The 24,909-nt window shown below is 42.9% G+C and overlaps 1 protein-coding gene across 1 annotated transcript in view; it reads left to right on the top strand.

Annotated features, from left to right (window-relative positions):
* The window catches only part of adarb2 (adenosine deaminase RNA specific B2 (inactive)), a 280,576-nt gene extending 261,834 nt beyond the window's left edge, over positions 1-18,742 (top strand). Inside the window, exons 8-9 of the mRNA XM_052016167.1 lie at positions 217-395; positions 18,566-18,742. Coding sequence (XP_051872127.1) covers positions 217-395; positions 18,566-18,742 — 356 coding nt within the window. The remainder of the gene's footprint in view (positions 1-216; positions 396-18,565) is intronic.
* The last annotated feature ends 6,167 nt before the right edge of the window (positions 18,743-24,909 follow it).

Genomic DNA, 24,909 nt, shown 5'->3' with positions numbered 1-24,909 from the left:
AGCAAACAGCTATCCAAGTACATTTCAAAGTACACTCGCATAATGCATATTTTTACGCACAGTTATGAAATGGGCAATTCCAACCCCATTGGGAAGCAAAACTTTCCTTCTGTGTGTCACTAAGGAAATCAAAGGTCTCAAATCTTTCTTCCCAATAGGCGCATTGTTTTGGGCTTTGTTTGTTTCCTGATTGTACTTGCTTTGGTATTTCTGCAGGGGTCAGTAGCACTGGACTTCGTCAGCAGGGAAAGTCTCCAAGCTTCAGCGTAAACTGGGCGTTGGGTGACCCCGACCTGGAGATTATTAATGCTACAACAGGAAAGGGGGACCTGGGCTGTTCATCCAGACTCTGCAAACGTGCACTTTATACCCAGTGGGCAAAGCTTTATGGAAAGGTAAATATCATGTGATCTAGTGATGGTTGTTGTTGCACTGTAACTTACAAAAGCATTAAGTATTTTCCCGTTGCACAATGTAATACAGATGGACCAATCCTGACACAGAACATACAACACAGAACAGTACAGCACAGGAACAGGCCCTTCGGCCCACAGTGTTGTGCCAAACTAATTACACTAATCCCTTCTGCCATATCCAAATCAGATAAGATAAGATCTCTTTATTAGTCACATGTACATCGAAACACACAGTGAATTACATCTTTTTTGCGTAGTGTTCTGGGGGCAGCCCGCAAGTGCCGCCACGCTTCCGGCGCCAACATAGCATGCTCACAACTTCCTAACCTGTACGTCTTTGGAACACGGGAGGAAACCAGAGCACTTGTAGGAAACCCACACAGACACAGGGAGAACGTACAAACTCCTTACAGACAGCGGTCGGATTTGAACCCGGGTCGCTGGCGCTTCAAAGCATTATGTTAACCGCTGCATTACAGTGGCTGCCCATTCTCTGCATGTTCATGTGCCTATCCAAGAGCCTCGTAAATACCTCTATCATATCTGCTTCCACCACCAACCCAGCAGCACATTCCAGGCACCCACCACTCATCTGGACACTTACTTGGATAGGAAAGGAGTAGGGGGATACAGGCCTAATGCAGGCAAAGGGGATTAGTGCACACAGGCATCATGGTCAGCATGGACAAGAGGGCCCATTTCTGTACTGTATGTTTCTATAATTCAATGATTCTGTTAAGCGGGAAATACACAAACACTCCAGATCCCAGTTCCAGCCGCAAACTTCCTGACCACTGGTGTTCTGGACAACAAACCCCAGCTCTTGGCACAAACCCCTCCTTGCACTCTGGACCCCCAGTGCACATTCCAGACCAATGAGGGAGCCAGATGCCGAACCATCAGGATTTCCAAAAATTGGATGCCAGGTTATTGAAGTCTTCCTGCATCAGGAATTCCTATCCCCTTAGAGCAGCACACATGGGTGCTCTTAGTTCAAAGAGGCAGTGAAGATGGAAGCAATGGAAACACAAGAGACTGCAGATGCTGTAATCTGGTGCGAAAAAGAAACAAACTGCTGGAGGAACTCAGCAGGTCAGGCAGCATCTGTGGAGGCAGATGGATGGTCGAGACCTGTATCAGGATTAATGACGGTCAGCAAGATGGTAGCAATGCTGTCTTGCAGCTCAAAGCACATACAAACAAACACCGATTCCAAAATAACTGAAGCAAAAATCAGTAGATGCTAGAAATTGCAGGAAACACTCAGAAGGTCAGGCAGTATCTGTGGGGGGAGAAACAGAGTCAACGTTTCAATTCATTGACCTGAAATATTGACACAGCTTCTCTTTCCACAAATGTTGCCTGGCCTACTGAGTGTTTCCAATATTTTCTGTTTTGCACTGATTCTAAAGCACCCATTGATGGTGGAAAAACACTGGTATTGAACTACAACAAGCCTGCCTCCATTGCACTCCCAGAGTCATGTTGGCATCTGCGAGTTAATTAAGTGAACGAGAGCAGAGAGTACTATGATGAAGGAAGCAATGGTGGATGTTCATACTCATATTAGCATCTTCAATTAAGTTGGTTGGATTTCATTGAAGTTTGGAATGAATGGAGGTTGGCAGAGGAAAGCTCAAATTATTGCTCTAAGTGAAAGAGCAGATTTACTCTTTAGAACCCCAGTGTACAAATGCTTTTAACAAAACAGCTCTGTACTTGGCACTAGACTTCACAGCTACTGGCAACATGATATAAGCCTAGAAATTATTGTTGGCAGTATAAGGAGACAAGGATTTAGATTCTGAAATTCCATATGGGATTTACCATAATCCTGCTGTAATTCTGGTGGGAGATCAACAAAGCCAACATGGAAACAGCATAAATAGCTAAAAATGACAATTCATGATGTCCTAGGAATTCAGCAAGTTGCTCACTAAAATCATATCAGGACTACCCTAGAGATCCCTCTGAATTTTTAGCCTTCATTATGCTTAAACCGCTACCTCTCCACACTATTTTAGTGACAGTATTAATTTATTCAAAATGTACGCACTCATTAATTAACTTCTACAATAATGGCATATAAAAGCCATTACTTACAGGATTATGGCTGTTTGGTTAGTGAAGAGAGGGATTCTCCAATTTTCAATTCATCCCTTTGACCTTCAATTGTAAAAATCTGAAACAAAATGCCAGAAACACTCTGCAGGTCAGGCAGCACCTGGAGAAGTGAGAATCAGAGTCAATGACACCCCCTCCCCCCCCCACCTCACATCCTTACTAAGGATTGTTGACCTGGAATGTTGACTTTATTTCTTCCTTCACAGATGCTGCCTGCCCTCCTGAGTGTTTCCAGGATTTTCTGATTTTGTTTCAGATTTCTAGCATCTGCAATACTTTGCTGGAATTACTTTGGGATCAGTGTTTGTTTGTTCATGCTTTGAGGTGAAAAACAGCATTGCTCCCACATCCATTGCCTCTTTGATTAACCCAATGATCTTCCATTCACTCCTATGATCTTCAGTTCTCCCGATTTTAATCAGCACCTTAGTCATCAAGGCAGAGAAGGATATGGTCCTAATGCGAGAAAGTGGGATTAGTGTAAATGGGCAAAAGGTCAGCATGGACATGATGGGCTGAAAGGCCTGTTTCTGTGCTCTACAATTTTATGACTCTTATGACCTTGATCTCTGTTTCACCCCTAAAATCCTCAACTTGCATCAATGATCTTTTTGCACCCACAATTAGGGTGGACAAATCCCCAGAGCCTGATGAGGTGTCTCCCAGGCCTTGTGGGAGGCTAGTGCAGGAATTGCAGGGGCCCTGGCAGAGATATTTAAAATGTCCTCAGCCACGGGTGAGGTTCTGGAGGACTGGAGAATAGCTAATGTTGTTCCATTGTCCAAGGAAGGCTCTAAGAATAAACTGGGAAATTATACGGTGAGCTGATGAGCCTGACATCAGTTGTGGGTAAATTATTGGAAGGTATTCTAAGGGACAGGATATATAAGTATTTGGATAGACAGGGCCTGATTAGGGATAGTCAACATGGTTTTTTTGCATGGCAGGTCTTATTTAACTAATCTAATAGAGTTTTTTGAGGAGGTTACCAGCAAGGTTGATGACGGGAAGGTGTTGGATATTGTCTACAGGCCTTTGACAAAGTCCCAGATGGGAGGCTGCTCCAGAAGGTTAAGTCGTTGGAATTCAGGATGAAGTAGTCAACTGGATCCAATGTTGGCTTTGTGGGAGAAGCCAGAGAGTGGTATTAGATGGTTGTCTCTCTGATTGGAGGCCTGTGACTAGTGGTGTGCCACAGGGATCGGTGCTGGGCCCGTTGTTGTTTATCATCTATATTAATGATTTAGATGATAATGTGGTAAACTGGATCAGCAAATTTGCAGATGACACCAAGATTGGAGGCATAGTGGACAGCGAGGAAGGCTATCAAAGTTTGCAAAGTGATTTGGACCAGCTGGGAAAATGGGCTAAAAAATGGCAGATGGAATTTAGTGCAGACAAGTGTGAGGTGATGCACTTTGGGAGGACAAACCAGGGTAAAGCTTACACGGTGAATGGTAGGGCACTGAGGTGTGCAGTAAAACAAAGTCACCTGGGAATACAGATCCATAATTCCTTGAAAGTGGCATCACAGGAAGATAGGGTCATAAAGAGAGCTTTTGGCACATTGGCCTTCATAAATCAGGGCATTGAGTACAGGAGTTGGGATGTTACGTTGAAGTCGTATAAGACATTGGTGAGGCCAAATTTAGAGTACTGTGTGCAATTCTGGTCACCTACCAACGGGAAAGATATCAACAAGCTTGAAAGAGCGCAGAGACTTGAGGACCTGAGGTACAGGGATAGGTTGAATAGGTTCGGACTTTATTCCCTGGAGCGCAGGAGAATAAGGGGAGATCTTATAGAAGTATACAAAATTATGAGGGGTATAGATAGGGTGAATGCATGTGCTTTTTCCCCTCAGGTTGGGTGAGACTAGAACTAGAGGTGATAGGTTTAGGGTGAAAGGTGAAACATTTAAGGGGAATCTGAGGGGGAACTACTTCACTCAAAGGGTGGTGCGAGTGTGGAATGAGCTGTCAGCGGAAGTGGTAGATGCGGGTTCAATTGTAACATTTAAGAGAAGTTTGGATAGGTACATGGATGGGAGGGGTTTGGAGGGCAATGGTCCAGGTGCAGGTAGATGGGACTTGGCAGAAAACCAGGCTGGCATGGACTAGATGGGCCGAAGGCCCTGTTTCTGTGCTGTAGTGCTCTGTAACTTTATGACAATCTTCAATTCACCCCCACGACCTTCAGTCTACTTCTATCATACAAATTCATTCAATGATCTTTATTTCATCCTATAATGTGCTGTTCATCTTAAGATCTTCAATTCACTCCCATGATCCTCAATTCTTATCTGTGATTGGTGGTTTATTACTTGATTTTCAGATTGCCTCATAGTCTCCAGTTGAACCTGATAAACTTTGATTCACTGTGATACCCACTGAAGCACCTGTTTGGCTTAAACCCGTGACTTACACTATTACTGAATCATTTTTGCCAAAAGCCTTTAGCATCCATTAGGATGTAAGCAATAGGAGCAGGAATAGGCCATTCAGCCCTTCAAACCAGTTCTGCTATCTATCAAGATCATGGCTGATCTACTTCAGTGCCATTTTCCTGCACCATCTGCACATCCCTTGGTTTCCTTAATATACAAATATCTCTGTTTTGAATGAACTGAGCCTCTGCAGCCCTGTGGAGCAGAGAATTCCAAAGGTTCAGCACCCTCTGAGTGAAGAAGCATCTCCTTACCTCAGTGCTAAACAACCTCTACCTTATTCTGACACTGTGACCCCTGATACTAGACTCCTCGGTCAGGGAAAACTTCCTCCCTCCATCCAGCCACTCAAGCCTGTAAGAGTTTTGTAAGTTTCCATGGGATCTCGTCCCATTCTTCTGGACTCCAGAGTATATAGGCCAAGTCTACTAATTTCTCCTTATATGAAAAGCCTGCCATCCCTGGAACCAGGCTAGGTTCACTGCACTCCCCCCATGGTAAATACATCATTTTTTTAGGTAAGGAGACCAAAACTGTACGCGGCATTCCTAGTACCATCTCACCAAGGCACCAAACAATTGCAGTAAGACTTCCTTATTCAGACCTCTAAAACCTCCTGTGATAAAGACTGGCAATGCTTGTTGTCCCTGTATGATGGCTTTCAGTGGTTTGTTGTACAGGGACACTTTCAACATCAGTATTCCCAATCTCTCACCATTTAAAAAAATACTAATTTTATATTTTATGCACCAAAGTGGATGACCTCACAGTTTTCCATATTATTTTGAATCTGCTATTCAGCTTGTCCATATCCTTTGAAGCCCCTTTACACCCTCCTCCCTACTAACAACTTACCTAGCATAGGTTCATCAGCAAACTTGGATAAATGATATTTGGTTCCCTTAGCTATAAATTGCTACTTTCATCAGGACATACCAAACTACTTGCAACCAATGAAGTACTTCTGAAGTGTACACACTGCTATAGTCACCAAGCAGTTTGATGGAAACACAAGAAACTGCAGATGCTGGCATCTGGAGCAACAAACATTTGCTGGGAGAACTCAACGGGTCAAGCAGCATCTGTGGGGGGAAAGAATTGTCAACGTTTCAGGTTGAAACTCTGCCTGATCAGTCCCTATGCTGTCCTGAGTTTCTCAAGCAGATTGTTTATAGCTTGATGGAAATTCTACAAACACTGACATGCTCAAACCCTAATGATACATTGATGGGTCACTCATGGAACTCCTAAGCCTTGTAGAATATTTGCATGAAATTTCCCATTCAATGTTACTTCTTCTTCAATAAAATATGGTTTATTGGATTTGCACATTAACGACTGCAAATATACATCCCTGAGGGAACCTATCATTACTTTAATAAATGTCACAACGAGGTTTCCTTGTGATAAGAATTTCTTCTGAGTAGTCAGTTTAGTGAAAATTATTTCTGACAACTCATAAGTGATACATGCACTGCAACCTCAAAGCAGTAGCATCAATATTCTCCACATAAAACCTTGTTAATATCAGGAATCCTCAAAACTTGCAGCCCGAAGCTCTTCAACTCAATTTAAATCCCTTGAAATTTCCATTTACATTATAGGCAATTTCTTCCATAGTTAAATGTTTTACAAATGCTCTTTTAATAAAGTTTCATTATAATTGCAATAGAATAATGCTTTTTAAATATATGATATTTGCTCGAGTGTTGCTGGAACATAAATTGTTTTACTGTTCAATTTAAATTACATGCTGATGTGGCTAAAGTGAGAGATTTTGAAAAATCTCTCAAACATTTTAACCCTATTTTTGTTCCCAGTGTAATTAATTGAGAGGGAACTATTTCTGTTGATTTGATGTTTTGAGAGGTTTCCTTACAGATCACGTTCCTTCCCTAAAGCAATCTTCCAATGATTAGTCTTTTAATGTTTTTAGCATTGCACTAGAAGTAGTTTATATGACATAAAACCTTTACATATGAACATAAGAAATAGGAACAGGAATAGATTATTCCGTGCTTCAAGCCTGATGCACCATTTGTGACGCCATTGCTGATCTTCTACCTCAAAGCCGTTTTCCTGCTGTAGCTCTTTCTCCATGTCACTTATTTCGGTTTATATCCAAAAATCTAACAAGCTCAGTTTTGAGTGAACTCGTAGACTGAGCCTCCATAGCCCCCAGTGGTAGAGAATTCCAAAAGTTCACCATCCTCTGTCTAAGTCCTTAACAAACTACCACTGATTCTGATCCTAGACTTCTCAGCCAAGATTCCTTCTGTATCCAGCCTGTCAGGTCCTGTAAGAATGTTCTGAGTTTCAGTGGGATCTCCCCTCAGTCTTCTTCGTGCTGAAGGGTACAGGTCTGGTCTACTCAATCTCTCCTCATTCAGCAAACCCACCATCCTCAGAACCAATTTGGGGAATCTTCACTGCACTCCCTTTATGGCAAGTACATCCTTTTTAGGTAACAAAACCAAAACTGTACACAATGCTCCTGATGCGGTCTCACCAAGGCCCTATACAATTGCAGCAAGACACCATTCAAATCCTCTCTTAATAAATGTGAATGTAATTGTTTGCTGCACCTACATGTTGGCTTTCGGTGACTTTTGTACAAGCACACTTCCATTCTTTTGGACATCAGCACAACCCAAGGGGATTGAATAAGAACCTAAGGGAACATTGTTTGTCAGGCTTAAGAAGAAGGAGAGGGTGAGTGGAAAGAAAGAGCAAAAGAGCAGGACAATGAAGATACTGCTCAAGAAGGAAGCGGCATGGGCTTGATGGGCCAAATGGCTTCTTTCTGTGCTGCTATGATTCAGCTGCAGCTCATATATCTGCCTAATGCATGTGGAGTGAGATATCCTCGGCTTTTGTGCTGAAGAACTGACAATAGCAGAGTAATTAATATTTTCAGTGACAACTCCCTATAATTCAGTGAAATTCCTCTGCACAGATTTGGGTTAACCTGCTGGTATAAAACCTCAAACCTGAGCTGAGGTGGTGTACAAATGTCCCTCACCAGCTCATATGGTGCCTTTTCAATAATGACTGAATGGTCACCAATGTAACTTCACCAATGCCAAACCACTTTAAAATATGTTTACATCCAGGTGTTTATTTCTGTCACTGGATTGTAGGTGCATGGGTTACTATTTTGGTCACTCTTCTCTTGCTTTCCTTGGGCCTTCCATTCTTTTACTCTACAGTGAAGCCATGAAAGATTATTACCATGGAAGGATACGGCCTGCTTAGGGGCAGTCAGCATGGCTTTGTGCAGGGCAAGTCATGTCTTACAAACTTGATTTATTCTTTTGAGGAGGTGACAAAGGTGCTTGATGAGGGTAAGGCAATGGACTTATCTACATGGACATTAGTAAGGCATTTGATAAGATCCCTCATGGTGGGTTGATTCAGAAGATAAAGATGCACGGGATCCAGGGCGAATTATAAGTTTGGATTCGGAACTGGTTTGCCCATAAAAGACAAGAATAGGGGTAGAAGGCTGTTACACTGGCTAGAGGTCTGTGACCAGTGGTGTTCCGCAAGGATCAGAGCTGGGACCTCTGTTTGTGATATATATCAATGATTTGGATGAAAATGCAGATGGGCAGATTACCAAGTTTGCGATGACACCTAGATTGGTGGAGTTGTGGACAGTGTAAAGGACTATCGAAGAATACAGCGGGATATAGGTCAGTTGCAGACGTGGGCAGAGAAGTGGCAGATGGAGTTTAATCCGGGCAAGTGTGAGGTGTTGCACTTGGGAGGTCAAATGAAAGGAGAAGGTGTACAATTAATGGTAGTCCCCTTAATAGCATTGAAGTACAGAGGGAGTTTGAGGTCCAAGTCCATAGTTCACTGAAAGTGGCTCTGCAAGTGGATAAGGTGGTAAAGAAGGCGTATCATATACTTGCCTTCATTGATAGGGATGTTGAGTATAAGAGTAAGGAAGTCATGCTGAAGCTATATAAAACTTTAGTCAGACTGTATGGAGTATTGTGTGCAGTTCTAGTCATCCCATTATAGGAAGGATGTAAAGACTGAGGAAAGGGTGCAGAAGAGGTTTACCAGGCTGCTGCCTGGATTAAAGAGTATGAGCTATAAGGACAGGTTGGACAAACTTGGGATGTTCTCCCTTGAATGTCGGAGGCTGAGGGGCAGAATCTTTTCCCCAGGACAGAAATGTCAAATACCATAGGACATGCTTTTAAGGTTAGAGGGGGGGAAGTTTAAAGGTGATGTGAGGGGCAAGTCTTTTACGCAGAGAGTGGTAGGTGCCTGGAATGGGTTGCCAGGGGTAGTAGTGGAAGCAGGCAGTTTGGTGGAGTTTGAGATTTTTAGATAGACACCTGAATATGAAGGGAATAGAGGGATATGGATGATACACAGGAAGAGGACATTTTGTATAAATCGGCTTCAAGATCGGCGTAACATCGTGGGCCGAATGGCCTGTCCAGTGCTGTCCTGTTCTATGTTCTATTGTTCTTAATAAAGAAGACCCTTCTTCTATCCCAGAAAATATGTCTGTAAGCATCTCTAATACACACAAAATGAATATTCAGAGAACAAAAGCTCAGAAGTCCTTTAAAAATCTAAAGCTGATTTAACTCCAAGCTGGAAAAGGAATAAGATATGAAATATCTCTGAATGGTATATTTTTTTATTCAAGACATGGTCAGGGACATTTGTGCACCGTCTTAGCTCAGGTTAGAGGTTTTATACCGGCACGTTAACCAAAATCTGTTCAGAGGAAATTCAGCTCCATAGGGAGTTGCCACTGAAAATATTAATTACTCTGCTGTTGTCAGTTCTTCAGCACATGAGCCCATTTCAGGTGAGGATATCTCACTCTGCAGGCATTAGGCAACTTGGTTGGCATTCTGTGCTTTATGGATTTCCTGCAGTTACTAATCAGAAGACATATGTGAACATCATCACTAGTTAGTAACAATCAATACCTTCATCAGTACTGATTAATGAGTACTGTGTTTACTTTCTTTCCTCATTTTGGATTTAGTTACCCTTCTTTCCCCTGCTGTTGGTAAAAGGGGAATTAAAATTTAAAGGCTTACAAATTTGTTAGGCATATTTTATATATAAAAAATTCTATTCATTTCACTTATTTTTATGACAAGTGTGTGTATAGGAGGGGTGGGATCTTGGTGGGAGAAGGGAGGGGCTGGTTATCAATGGCGTCTTCACCAATATTTACCCCACAATTAAAATAAAACAGATTATCCATTGATCTTCAGATTGAATTTTATGAGGACTTGGTGTGTAAACTGGCTGTCAAGTTTCCAATATTGCAACAGTGCTATGCTTCAAAACTATTTCTTCGGCTGAAATTACTTTGATGACTCCCAGGGTTCATGAGAAGGCACTATATAAATACAAGTCTTCCTATCACAAGAAGCATCAGGAGATACAAGCACTGGAAAATCTTTGTTCTCATTTATTTGATTTACCGACCCACATACTTTAGTTGTCATACTGCACCAATCAGATCAATGGATTTGCAAAGTGATAGTGAACAGAATTATACCAACTACTCTGCACTTACCCCTGTGGCATCCCATCATAGCCTACCAACCCAGAAAACAATCCATTTATTCCTTCTCTCCATTTCCTGCCCTTTAATCAGTATATTTTCCCAAAACCATGTATCTTAAGGTCATCTGAAAGTCCAAATACAATTCATCATCTAGTTCAATCTCATCTATTCTGCAATCTCATAAATCCATGTTGACCCTACCAGATCCTGGTATTGTTTTCTAAGTGCCATTTTCCTTACCACTGCTGTCACACCAATTGGTCCAGATTTTTGGAAGATAACAATGCTCTTTATCTCCTTAGCCACCTCCTTCAATACCCTAGGAAGCAGGTCATCAGCCTGTCGTCCTGTTAGTTTTTTTAGTATTAATTTATTACTAATTCTAATTTGTTTGAGCCCCTCATTCACTACAGGCCTGTAACTTATTCCCAGAAAGTTTTCTGTGTTTTCTTTCACAAAGAGAAACACTAATTATTTAATTTGTCTGCCATGTTCTTATTCTCCAGTGGAATTTCTCTCATCTCAATCCATAACTTTTGCTCCTCTTGTTTCTTTTTTACATAGTTATAGAAATGTTTGCGCTATGTTTTTATGTTTCTCACTGCACTGCTCCCATATTCTGTTTTCCCTTTCCTCATCAATGCTTTGGTCTCCTTTGCTGAATGCCCAATCTTCGGGCTTATTTCTTACAGCAACAATATCAGCCTTTTCCTTTGATCTAAACTATCTAACTTCTCTTGGTAGCCAGTTGGATTTTTATTGCCTTAATGGATATTTATTTGTTATAAATACATGGTTTACAATACATTTGTTATAAACTATGTATTTATTCTTTACATGATTGCCATTGCTTATTCCTGTCATACATTTTCATGTAGTTTCCTGATCTACCATTGCTAACTCATACTTCATGATTTCATTGTTTGCTTTATTCAGATTTTAAACCCCAGCTTCAGGTTGAACTGAACTTTCAATTTTAATATAAAATTGTAAATGAACTACCAGATTAATTAACCCTTCATTAATAAACAATACTAAATTTAAAACAACCTGTTCTCTGTTGGTTCTTCCAAATGCCATCAGTTATACACACCATGAGTTCATCCCTCACACTGTTACTGCTCATTTGGTTTTCCCAGTTTATATGTAGGTTGAAGCACCCCAGTATTATCATATTACCCGTATTATGCACATCTTTAATTTCCTGACTCATACTTTACCCTGCATTTCCACTACTATTTGGGGGCTTATATTCAACTCCCACCAGTGGTTCCTGCCTCTTGCTCGTTCTTGGGTCCACACAAACTGATTCTACTTCTTGGCTTTCTGAACTAAGTCTTGTCCCCTTTATGGACTCAGTTCCATTCTTTAATATCTTGACTATCGGCCTCCTTACCCATTTTGCTTCAATCTAAAAGTTAAGCATCCTGGAAAATTTAATTCACAGCCTTGATTATTTTGCAATTTTTTTCCTTGTTTTGACCCTAATTGGAGGTATACTTGTATGTTTGTGTGCTCTGTCCCTTCCTGACTGACTTTGGTTATCACTACCCATGTGGACAGGAAAGGTTTAGAGGGATATCAGATTCTTATCATTGACTTATTTGATGTCAAATTTGTTGTTTTGCAGCAGCAGTACAGTACAGATATGGGTCAAACACAGGCAAATGGGACTAGCTCAGGTAGACAATCTAGTCAGCACAGACAAGTTCCTCTCCCCCCTGAGGCGATGTCCTCATCCCTAGCACTGGCAGGCAACACAGCCCTCAGGACTTCTGCTCACAGCAGCAGAGAACAGTGTCTCTCCCCTAACTGTATTGTCCTCTGTACCACAGTTTGCTCATTCCCCCCTACAGTCCCTGCCCTCATCCATACAGCCTGCAAGAACCACCTGGATCACCATATTTGCCTCACTCAGAGTCATTCCCTACTGTCCTGCTTCACTAACCCGTTCTACAGTAATTAATCTAATCCCTGAAACATCATAGTGTCTGAGGCTCCAGCTCATCAGCAGTGAGGCAAGTTCCTCAAGTTAAAGATATTTACTGCAGATGTGATTGTCATGAATCACAGTGCTTTCTATCAGTTCACACCTTCTGCAGATCCATCACCTGCCCTACCTGTTTTAAAGTAATTTCTTTACTTAATTCAATCAATGTATTTAATTCTGTCATCATTGCCTTAATGCTCACTGAAGACCCTTACTCAAAGTCCACACTCCCTGGACACAGCAAAGACTGTGCTAAAAATGCGCTGTGCTATCTGCTGGGTCCACAGACTTATTTTCCAAAGTACCACTAATTTTGAGTCACCTGATTTTAGTTAACTGGTTCTAGCTAGTTACCCAATTACCTGGAAAACTGCAGGATAAAGGCTTGTAAATAAGGACTAGATTTTGTTCTGTGTCTTTACCAACTGTTCAGTTGACAAGGTTGTAGCTTGGACCAGTGTGTTCTTAGCGTCCCTCCAGCAAGGATAGAACAAACTGCTCAGCAGCCCAATTTCCGGCTGTGGTAAAATCTCTCTCAATATCTCTCTTCTAATACTGGAGGGGATGCATTTAAGGTGAGAGGGGTAAGTTCAAAGGAGATGCACAGGACATGATTTTTTACAGTGTGGTGGGTGCCTGGAATGCACTGCCAGGGATGTTGGTGGAGGCAAATAAAATATAGAGGCATTTAAGAGGCTCTTAGATAGGCACAGGAACGTTGCAGAGAATGGAGGGATGTGGGCATTGTATAAGCAGAAGGGATTAGTTTAGATAGGTGTTAAATTACCAGTTTAATTAGTTCAGCACAACATCCTGGTCTGAAGGTCCTGTTCCTGTGCTGTTCTGTTCTGTTCTACGTTCTATGTTCTAACAAATAAAGTTGTAGTTCTACCAACTGAGAGATGCAGAGGGAAAAAAAAGCATCAGCTGTGCTTTCCTACACTAAAGCACAAGACCCTATTTGGACATATGGCTGATTTCATTGTGCTTTATTCTGTTATTCTCAGCTAACCCCTCACCCCAACTGCAAGTAAACTGGGAAATATATCCAGGAGGAATTTAAGAGATCTAGACAAGCCTAGGATTAATGCGGATCAGGAGGCAGCAGAGCCAGGGATCATCATGCATTCAGCAGGAGGTCTTTCCTAGTTCGTTCCTTTACTATCGAGTATCCAAGGACTAGCACTGCCTGTGGTACAAGTCTGCAGTATGCCTATAAGTAAACTGCTTTCAGTGACTACCATCTGACTTGGTTGGTAACTGGAGAGACTATAAATCAACAGTTAAACCAGACTCTAGGGTGTGCACAAGAATTTAATTCTAACCACTTTTGTAGGGCCACAGTAAACACATACAAATTATACACGTGCACACATGCTTAATTAACTTAATGATTATTGGGAGGACCCATATCCCTGTTGCCTTCCCCCTCAAGATGGTGACCTCTGGATTGCTGCCTGTGCCACATGCCAGTGAGGGTAAAAATAGGAAGATTTGGCAGATGAATGCGTGGCTGAAGAGTTGGTGTGGAGGGCAGCTTTTCAGATTTGTGGATCACTGGGATCTCTTCTGGGGAAGATATGACCTGTACAAAAGGGACAGGTTACACCTGAACTGGAGGAGGACCAATGTCCTTGCAGGCAGGCTTGCTAGAGCTGTTGGGGAGGGTTTAAACTAAATTGGCAGGGGGATGGGATCCAGAGTGTCAGGTTATGGCGCTGTTGGGGTAAAGGTAGATGCATTATGTGGAGAGACTGTGAGGAAGTATATCCAATAGATAGGTCATAAGCAGTCAGTTGGATGGGTTGAAGTATATTTAATGCGAGAAGTGTTAGGAATAAGGGTGATGAACTCAGAGCATAGATCAGTACGTGGAATTATGATGTTGTGGCCATTAGAGACCTGGCTGTCGCAAGGACAAGATTGGCTGCTTGATGTTGCGGGATTTAGATGTTTCAAAAGGGATAGGGAAGGAGGTAAAAGAGTGGGGGAGTGGCATTGCTAATCAGGGATAGTATCACGACTGCAGAAAGGGAGGATGTTGGAGGGATCGTCTACTGAATCAGTGTGGGTGGAAGTCAGAAACAGGAAGGGAATCACTCTATTGGGAGTATTCTACAGGCCCCCCAAAAGCCACTGGGACTCTGAGGAGCAGATAAGTAGGCAGATATTGGAAAGGTGCAAATACAACAGGGTTGTTGTTATGGGAGACTTCAACTTCCCTAATATTGATTGGCATCTCCTTAGTGCAAAAGGTTTAGATGGGGCAGAATTTGTTAGGTGTGTCCAAGGAAGGATTCCTGACACAGTACGTGGACAGGGTGACTAGAGGAAAGGCCATACTGGATTTAGAACTAGGCAATGAACCTGGTCATGTGACAGACCTCTTGGTGGACGAGCATTTCAGAGATAGTTACCACAACTCCCTGACCTTTAGCAAGCCATGGACAGAGATAGGAGCAGACAATATGGGAAAGTTTTTAATTGGGGGAGGGCTAATTACGCTGGTATTAGGCAGGATTTTGGGAGCGTAAATTGGGAACAGTTGTTCTCAGGGAAATGCACAGATGAAATGTGAAGGCTGTTTAGGGAACACTTTCATGGGGTTCTGGATAGGTTTGTCCCACTGAGACAGGGAAAGGATGGCGGGGTAAAGGAACCACGGTTGACAAGAGAGGTGAAACATTTAGTCAAGAGGAAGAAGGAAGCATACTTAAGGTTTAGGAAGCAAAAATCAGGCAGGGCTCTTGAGAATTATAAGGTAGCCAGGAAGGACCTTAAGAAGGGAGTTAGGAGAGCTAGAAAGGGACATGAGAAAGCCCTGGCGAGTAGAATTAAGGAAAACCCCAAGGCATTCTACACGTATGTGAGGAACAGGAAGATGACTCGAGTGAGGGTAAGACTGCTCAGGGATAAAGGGGGGAAACATGTACCTGGAGTCAGAGGAGATAGGGGAGGACCGTAATGAATACTTTGCTTCAGTTTTCACTAGGGAGAGGGACTTTGAATGTGAGGTCAATGTAGAACAGGCTAATGTGTTGAGCATCTTGAGGTTAAGAAAGAAGTAGTGTTGGAGCTTCTGGAAAGACATTAGGGTAAATAAGTCCCCATGACCAGACAGGATATACCCCAGGTTTCTTCAGGAGGCAAGGAAAGAGATTGCTGGGGCATTAACGATGATATTTGCATTCTCCTTGGCCACAGGAGTGGTACCAGAGGACGGTTAATGTTGTTACCTTGTTCAAGAAAGGAAATAGGGATAATCCTGGGAATTATAGACCAGTGAATCTTACATCAGTTGTGGGCAAGCTATTGGAGAGGATTCTTAGAGACAGGATTTATGAGAAATAGTCTTATTAGGGATAGTCAGCATAGCTTTGTGTGGGGCAGGTCGTGCCACATGAGTCTATCTGAGTTTTTTGAGGAGGTGACAAAACAAATAGATGAAGGTAGAGCAGTGGATGTGGTGTATATGGACTTCAGTAAAGCGTTTGACAAGGTTCCTCATGGTAGGCTCATCCAGAAAGTCATGAGGCATGGGATCCATGGAGACTTGGCTGCATGGATTCAGAATTGGCTTGCCCACAGAAGGCAGAGGGTGGTAGTAGATAGAGACTATTCTGCCTGAAGGTCGGTGACCAGTGGTGTTCCGCAAGGATCTGTTCTGGGACCCCAACTCTTTGTAATTTTTATAAATGACTTGGATGAGGAAGTGGAGGGATGGGTTAGTAAGCTTGCAGATGACATGAAGGTTGGAGGGGTTGTGGATAGCGTAGAAAGTTGACGTAGGTTACAACAGGATATAGGCAGGATGCAGAGTTGGGCAGAGAAGTGGCAGATGGAGTTCAATTCGGAAAAGTGTGAAGTCATACACTTTGGAAGAACGAACGTGAAGGCAGAGTACAAGTTTAATGGCAGTATTCTTAACAGTGTGCAGGAACAGAGGGAGCTTGGGGTCCAAGTCCATAGATCCCTCAAAGTTGCTGCGCAAGTTGATACGGTGGTTAAGAAGGCGTATGGCGTGTTGGCCTTCATTAGTTGGGGGATTGAGTTCAAGAGCCCCAAGGTAAAGTTGCAGCTCTATAAAACTCTGGTTAGACCACACTTGGAGTATTGTGTTCATTTCTGGTCGCCTCATTATAGGAAAGATGTGGAAGCTTTAGAGATGGTGCAGAGGAGATTTACCAGGATGCTGCCTAGATTAGAGAACATGTCTTATGAGGAAAGGTTGAGCGAGCTGGGGCTTTTCTCTTTAGAGTGACGCAGGATGAGAAGTGACTTGATAGAGGTGTATAAGATTATAAGGGGCATAGATAGAGTGAACAGCCAGCACCTTTTCCCCAGGGCGGCAATGGCCTATACCAGAGGACATCCGTTTAAGGTCAGAAGAGGAATGTTCAGGGAAGATGTCAGAGGTAGGTTCTTTACACAGAGAGTGGTGAGTGCCTGAAATGCACTGCCGGGGGTGGTAGTAGAGGCTGATACAACAGGGACATTTAAAAGGCTCGTAGATAGGCACATAGATGTGAGAGAAATGGAGGGATATGGGCTGTGCAGGAGGGAAGGGTTAGATTGATCATGGAGGAGGTGTTCATATAGTTTGGCACTACATCGTGGGCTGAAGGGCCTGTACTGTGCTACTCTGTTCTATATTCTATGTTCAATCCGTTTATCCCTGAGCCTTTAATTACCCAAGATGGCTACTGTTAGTTTTGAACATTTACAGAGATAAGGAGCACTTTACATTGGAAATACTTCAACCCAAATTGAGGAGATGGGGCCTGGTGCAAAGCAGCCAAGGTCACACTGAATAGTTTGAGGGGCTGAGTGGACTACTCCTGCGGATGGAGTCATAGAGTAACACAGCACAGAAACAGGCCCTTCGTCTCAACTCTTCCATGCTGACCAAGGGGCCCATCTGAGCTGGTCCCATTTGCCAGCATTTGGCCCATTATCCCTCTAAACCTTTCCTACCCATGTACCTATCTGTCTTCTGAATGTTGTTATTGTACCTTGTCAACTATTTTCTCTGGCAGCTTGTTCCATATACGCACCACCCTCTGCGTGAAGAAGTTACCACTCGGGTCCCTTTTAAATCTTTTCCCTCTCACCTTAAACCTATCCCCTCTATTATTGATTCAATTTCCCTTGGGGGGGGAAAAACTGGAGTAAATTCACCTTATCTATGCTCCTCATGATTTTACACAACTCTTTAAGTTCACCCCTCAGTCTCCTACATTCCAAGGAATAAAGTCCTAGCCTGCCCAACCTCTCCCTATAACTCAAGCCCTCAACATCCTCGTAAGTGCTCCCATTTTTTTTGTGGTCTTATGTTCTCCCTTCAAGTCATTTCAATATATGAGGCTTTACTCTTTGGAGGGCTTTACTCTTTGGAGAGAAGGAGGATGAGAGGAGACATGATAGAGGTGTACAAAATATTAAGAGGAACGGATAGAGTAGACAGCCAGTGCCTCTTTCCCAGGGCACCAATGCTCAATACAAGAGGGCATGGCTTTAAAGTAATGGGTGGGAAGTTCAAGGGAGATATCAGAGGAAGGTTTTTTACGCAGAGTGGTTGGGGCATGGAATACGCTGCCTGGGGCAGTGGTGGAGGCAGGTACATTGGTCAAATTCGAGAGATTACTAGGTAAGCATATGGAGGAATTTAAAATTGAGGGATATGTGGGAGGAAGGGGTTAGATAGTCTTAGGCGAGGTTTAAAGGTCGGCACAACACTGTGGGCCGAATGGCCTGTATTGTGCTGTACTGTTCTATGTTCTATATGGACAGATGGAATTTTAGTCTTTAAGTCCACCTGCCTCTGTAACATTGCCGTACACCAGCAGCAGCACCAGAGACCAGTCTCACATCATTACTTTACTTTGTTTTTCCAATCTTTGCAATGGGATGCAGGCAATCCCACAGGTATGTGAGGAATGAAGCCGGCTTCTGGAAATGTAATGTGGAAATGACACAGCTGTTTGAGTCTCCTGTCAGTGCCGGCTCATTCACTTTGTTTTTGCTCTCCTCCACAGCTGAGTACACGAGCCTCAAACCTTCGGGGAACACCGTCCATGTACTGCGAAGCCAAGCTGGCAGCCGAGAACTACCAGGCCGCCAAGCAGCAGCTGTTTAAGGCATTGCAGAAAGCTGACCTGGGCACGTGGGTAAAGAAGCCCCCAGAGCAGGATCAGTTCTTGCCCGCTGCGTAGAGACGACAGCACAGACCGTGGCTTGTAATATTCAAAGTGAACTTCAGTAAAGGAAAAAGTAAAAGCTAACCTCAAAATCTCCCCATTTCTCCGGAAGACAGCTCCCACATCATTGCCTCATCCCACCTGCTCACCCCTATTCCGACAGAAGACGTTCGTAGCAACGCGGATGCCAGTAGCTCCTTTGATAATGAACTGCCCTATGGAATCCTCCAGTTCTTAAGTTATAGCTGAAAGTCATTCATTCATAAACTGTTGGCCCAACAAAAGACATGACAAGCAGTCTGAGGGCAAAAATGAATTGTAAAATCAATCCTTCATCTATTTCTCTGATAAGGTGCTTCTTTCCACTCGCTCATTTACATTTTGTGGTGACCATTGAATACAATTTTATAATCAATTTCTTATTAATCTGATTATTTATATCTAGGCCTCCTGATGCACAAGTATTGAGATTCTTTCCAATTACTGTCCAAGCTCTGAAAAGTTGGAAATGATTATTAATTAAACTTTGACTTGAAACAAATAGAGGCCAAATTGGCTGAGCAGAAATTCCTCCAGCATCTCTCTGGATCAGTACAGGCTATTACTGTGGGGAATAAGTCCCATCTATTCGAGATGTAGGTGAACTAAAACCAAATAGGGAGAAGTTCACTGAAGCACAACAATCCTTCTTTTGAGTTGAGAGGGACTTCATACTGAGGCTTTTTGTTGGATCAGATGTGAAACAATATCTAAGAAGACTGATAGTCATAGAGAGGCTGGTTGGAGAATTGCACTGATACAAATCGGGCTTGCAACTGAATAATTGATCGAGTGTTAACCAGCAACCAGCCTGAGAATACTGAACCAGCCTTGAGTTGGTGAATTCACCACAATTTACAGCTGTGTACCTTCCACCTGAGAAGTGAACAGTGGCTGTTGAAAGTTGGAAGTTGGGAGGGTGCAATGTTAACATGCAATACACATACTCAGGCCAGCTTGGTAAGAGGCAAGTGGCCCTCCCAACTGAGGCGAGTGTGAAGCTGCTTTACTATGCAAATCAGGTCCTGTGGTTGTTGGAGAACCCTGTTGCAAAATGTGGGTACAAGTGGTTGAATTCTGTCTTGAGCTGGTAGCTGTCCAAACAGGGTTGTCTGACAAACTTGGCAAACATTCAAAGCGATATTTTCCTGGAGTCAAAAGGAACAGGAAAATAGTCCAGAGAGCTACCAGCCCAGTTTTGAATCACCCCCACATCAAGCCAGCACCAACCTACCTGCGGACCAGTATAATGAATTCACCCTAAAAGTTGTATTTGACTTCATGTTGTTACGGTTGATATAATTTATCTATATTTTCAAAGGACATTTGATGAGATAGCTTATAACTGAAGAATGTCAAAGTATGTGGAAACAGATGTGTTTTTTAGCTTATCAAGGCCACAAAGAAAGCAAACCAAGTACCAGGGTTTGCTGCTCGAGGGGTAGAATTGAAAAGTAGTGACATTATGCTAAACCTGCATTGAGCCTTGGTGAGACCAAATCAAGAGGACTGAGTACAGCTCTGGTGACTATAAACTAGAAAGGATGTAGAGGCATTGCAGGGAGGATTGACGTGGATGATACCAGAAGTGTGTGTAGACATAGTGAGAACAGACGAACAAACTGGGTCTCTCCTTCTCCAGAGGAAAGGTCGTGGGGTGACCTAACAGAAGTCGTTAAAATGATGAAAGCTTTTAAAAGAGTGCAGACTGAGACTTTCAGTTAACCCACTCCTCTTGTGCTCCTTTCTAACTCCTACTGGTCCACCTAGGTCCTCTGTTCACCATTTCTTTATTCCCCACCTCACCATTACGCTACCCAGGTTAATTAACCTCCCCCACCTGCTTCCATCTGCCGATGCAATCTCCCTTATCTGGTTCCACATTGACTTCCCTCTCCCTCCCCCCACCTCACATCTGCCCATTAGCTCCGCCTCACACCCGACTCCACGACTCCCCCTTACCTCTTTACACTGGCTATCCTCCCTCTCCATTCTCAGTCCTGATGCAAGGTCTCGACCCAAAACGTTGACTATCTCTTTGCCTCCACAGATCTACCCACTAAGTTACTCCGGCAGTTTGTTTTTGTTTCTGCTCCAGATTCCGGCATCTGCAGCCTCTTGTGTCTGCATACAGAGCGAATGCTTCTGCTTGTGGGGAAACACGTAACTAGAGGCCACCATTTTGAGACCGTCACCAAGAAATCCAATAGGAAATTCAAAAAAAGACTTCTTCACGCAGAGAATGGTGAGAATTTGGAACTGGCTAACACAGTGGGTTGGAGTGAATAGTATAGATACATTTATAGGGAAGATGGACAAGTGCATGAGTGCGAAGGTAATAGATTTAAATGAGGAAAGACAGTAGGAGGTTCAAGTGCAGCATAGACACCAGCATGGAGTGCTTGGGCTGAATGGCCTGTTACAGTTCCTATTTATTATATGTCATCTGTGCAGATGACTGCAGTAATTTTACCATGTTTGTCAATGGTACATTATCACTGAGATACTTTAAAAGGTGTGGGTTTTATTTTTTTTTTATTTTAGCTTGAAATAGACTAGATGATGTGCTTAGCTGAGGCTCCGTCCTGTAAGAAATGTAGAGATGAGCCACCTGGTATCCTTGGACAATCTGAGTCTGTATCAATCCCAGTCCCAAGAAGTGAATGGTTTCGAACCAAAATATCACCAAAACCCCTCTCCTCAAAGCAATGATCCAGTATGTCTATGCAGCAATCTTCAAATGTTCCATTAAAGACAGCCAGTGAGGACTCTCAACATTTGTGATATTGCACCAAGTGGGCGTGGTAGCCTCCACCTATTTTTACACAAAACTTATAGCCGGAGATTTCTAATACATAGGGACAAGGATTTGCATACTTAAGCAGCCTGTTTTGGGCATCCATTTAATTCCCAGTTGTTTCAGGCAGTTCCTGGGCCTCAAAGGAGTGTCTAAGATGCCCAATCTAGTCTTTCCTGCACAGTGTCCCAGTGGCAGACCAGCACAGAGTAATCCGGCTGCAAGTTCATTAGATACCACCCTGTTGACCTCACAAACTGGGGCAGGCTGAGCACTGGAGGGCACCAATGAACAGGATGGCAGCATAACCATGAGAATTTCAGCCCATGGGTTCTCAGGGCTCCTGTGCCCTTCAGCACCTTCTTACAGTAACATTTCTTCTTGGTGTGATAGACCAACAGCTAATTTTCTTTTTCAAGAGGAGACTCAGGCATCGATGTGTTTCGTTTGGAGGAGACACTTTGAACTGGTGCTGCAGGCTTCTGCGGTATAGAGAACTTGTCCATCATTTCTCACAGTACAGCTTACAGAAAGGTGGGAGCAAGAATACTCCAAGTCTATGGCAGGAACAGAGAAAAAACACAGGAGAGCTCAGGAAATGCAGGAAGCGGAAATGGCAGCTTTTCCTTTCAGGATTTTCGTTCTGGTGTAATCATGTGGCTCTGGACACATTTTTCTTTTAATTCAACTCCAAAAACAGAAAAGCCGTTCCTTTCCCCCTGTTATGTGTCTGGACTTTGTTTGGTGGTCCTTAAGTCACGATCACATGAAACAGCGTTTTCCATATTGAGTCCACTGTATGTTTCCTGATATTTTTGCTGTCTTCATTTTTAAATTTCATATTTAACAAATGTAAAAAGATTACTATTCTGTGTCATATGACACGATATGTAACAAGATTGGGTACTTTTGTTCAGCTCTGTTAGCATCTGAGAAAGTGCAAGTCTATTTTGAGGATGTAAAAAGTGTGTAATGCAATTGGAGCCTTGTACATAAAATAAAATATTGAACATGCAACTTAAAATATAGTTGTCCTGTTGATATCTGGTTGGACACTGGTAATAATGAGGTGAAATTTTCCACATGAAGTCAAATAAGAATACATAAGCGTAAACAGAATCATAGAAATTAGCTGCGGAAGTAGGCTATTCAACCCCACATACACTCTGTTATTCGGTATGATCAGGGCTGATCAACTCAATAGCACATTCCAACTCACTCCCCATAGATCTTGATGTTTTTTGCATCAAGAAATTTGTCTATTCTCTCTTTAAGTACATTCATTGCCTTAACGTGGCTGTTTCACAAAATCACCTGTCTCTAGCTCAATTCAGTGGAATTCTTCAATGATTAAGCATTGGTCCAGGAATAGAACACGAGAGCAGGGATCGTGCTAGGACTATATAAACCATTAGTTCACTGAGGTACTTGATATGTTGTTAGCCTGCACACTACTGGAAGGATGTGATTGCGCTGGAGAGGACGCAGAAGAGATTTACAAGGTGGCTATCAGGAGCAGGAGAATTCTAGTTATGTGGAGAATCTGTCTTTTTGACATTGTTTCCTTTGGAAGAAGGGAGATGGAGGAGGGAATTAATTGAGGTGGATAACATTATGATGGACCTAGATGGGGTGAATATAAAAAAAACTCCAGCAGAGAGGTCAGTATCAAAGGGACATAGATTTACATTAATTGTAGAATGTTTGGAGGGAAGTTGAGAATAAATATTTCTTCTCAGAGGTGTACAGGATGATAAGAGGCATAGATTGAGTGGACAGCCAGAGACTTTTTCCCAATGGCTAACACGAGGGGCCATAATTTTAAGGTGACTGGAGGAAAGTACAGGGGGGATATCAGAGGTAAGTTTTTTTACACAGAGAGTGATGGGTGCATGGAACGCACTGCCAGGGGTGCTGGTAGAGGCAGCTACATTAGGGATATTGAACAGACTCTTAGATAGGCACATGGATGATAGAAAAATGGAGGGGTATGTGGGAGGGAATGGTTAGATTGATCTTAGAGTAGGTTAAAAGGTCGGCACATCATTGTGGGCCAAAGGGCCTGTACTGCACTGTAATGTTCTATGTTCTCGAATGGTGAGTGTCTGGAACACACTGTGTGAATGGCTGGTGGAAGCAGAAACCCTCAACCTTAAAAAGTACCTGAAGGAGCAATTGAAGAGACATAACCAGCAGAGCTAGGGTGCTAGGGTTGGAAGTAGGATTAACCTCAAGCCCATATTTAACTGGCTTGGGCATGATTTCTATGATTCTATGAAGACATAGTCCCTCTTCAGTAGAAGTGATTTGAATTGTTCGCAATACACTGAGCACTGCTAAAACCAGCTATAAGCCTGCAATTCCCTGAAAATCACATGCTAACCTTTAGATCGTGTTCCCATCACATTCTTGGTTTCAATGAGCAACTCACCAGGACACTTACATCTCTCTCCTGTGTTCCATATTTTAATCGGTTTTTCATCCAATTCCCTGAATTACCCTGGATTCCCCAAGCTTTCAAGTGTATATAGAAGGATGTGGAGGACTTCTGCCATTTATTCTTCACAAGCTCTCCAACAGACCATGCAGGGTCTTCCAATGTCTGCTTCAGTATTTTAAAGCATCAATGGGATGTGTAGGTCACCAGAAACTATAACTGCCCTCGGACTGAGGAGGCAATCAGGAATTAGTAAATTGGGTTATTATTGCCACATGTACCAAGGTACAGTGAAAAACTTTGTTTTACGTATCATCTCATTACAACACTGCATCAAAGTTGTACAAGGAAAAACATTAATAGAATGCAGAATATGGTGTTACAGTTCCAAAGAAAGTGCAGTGCAGGCAGATAATAAGGTGCAAGACCATAACAAGATAGATTGTGAGGTCAAGAGTCCATCTTATCGTACTAGGGAATCATTCAATAGTCTTATAACAGCGGGATAGAAGCTGCCCCCCAGCCTGGTGGGACATGCTTTCAGGCTTTTGTGTCTTCCACCCAATAGGAGGGGGTAGAAGGGAGAATGTTCAGGGTGGGTGGGGTCTTTGATTATGTTGGCTGCTTTACGGAGACAGCAAGAAGCGCAGACAGAGTCCATGGAGGCGAGGCTGGCTTCTGTGATGTGCTGAGCTGTGTCCACAACTCTGCAGCCTCCTGCAGTCTTGGGCAGAGCAGCTGCCATACCAACCTGTGATACATCCAGATAGGATGCTTTTTATGGTGCATTGATAAAAATTGGTGAAAGTCAAAGTGGACATGCTGAATTTCCTTAATCTCCTGAGGAGGTAGAGGCACTCGTGTGCTTTCTTGGCTGTGGTTGGACCAGGACAGGCTATTGGTGAGGGT

The sequence above is a fragment of the Pristis pectinata genome, chromosome 5, assembly GCF_009764475.1.
Source record: "Pristis pectinata isolate sPriPec2 chromosome 5, sPriPec2.1.pri, whole genome shotgun sequence".
Classification (NCBI taxonomy): Eukaryota; Metazoa; Chordata; class Chondrichthyes; order Rhinopristiformes; family Pristidae; genus Pristis; species Pristis pectinata.
This window is presented reverse-complemented; position numbering and strand designations above follow the sequence as displayed.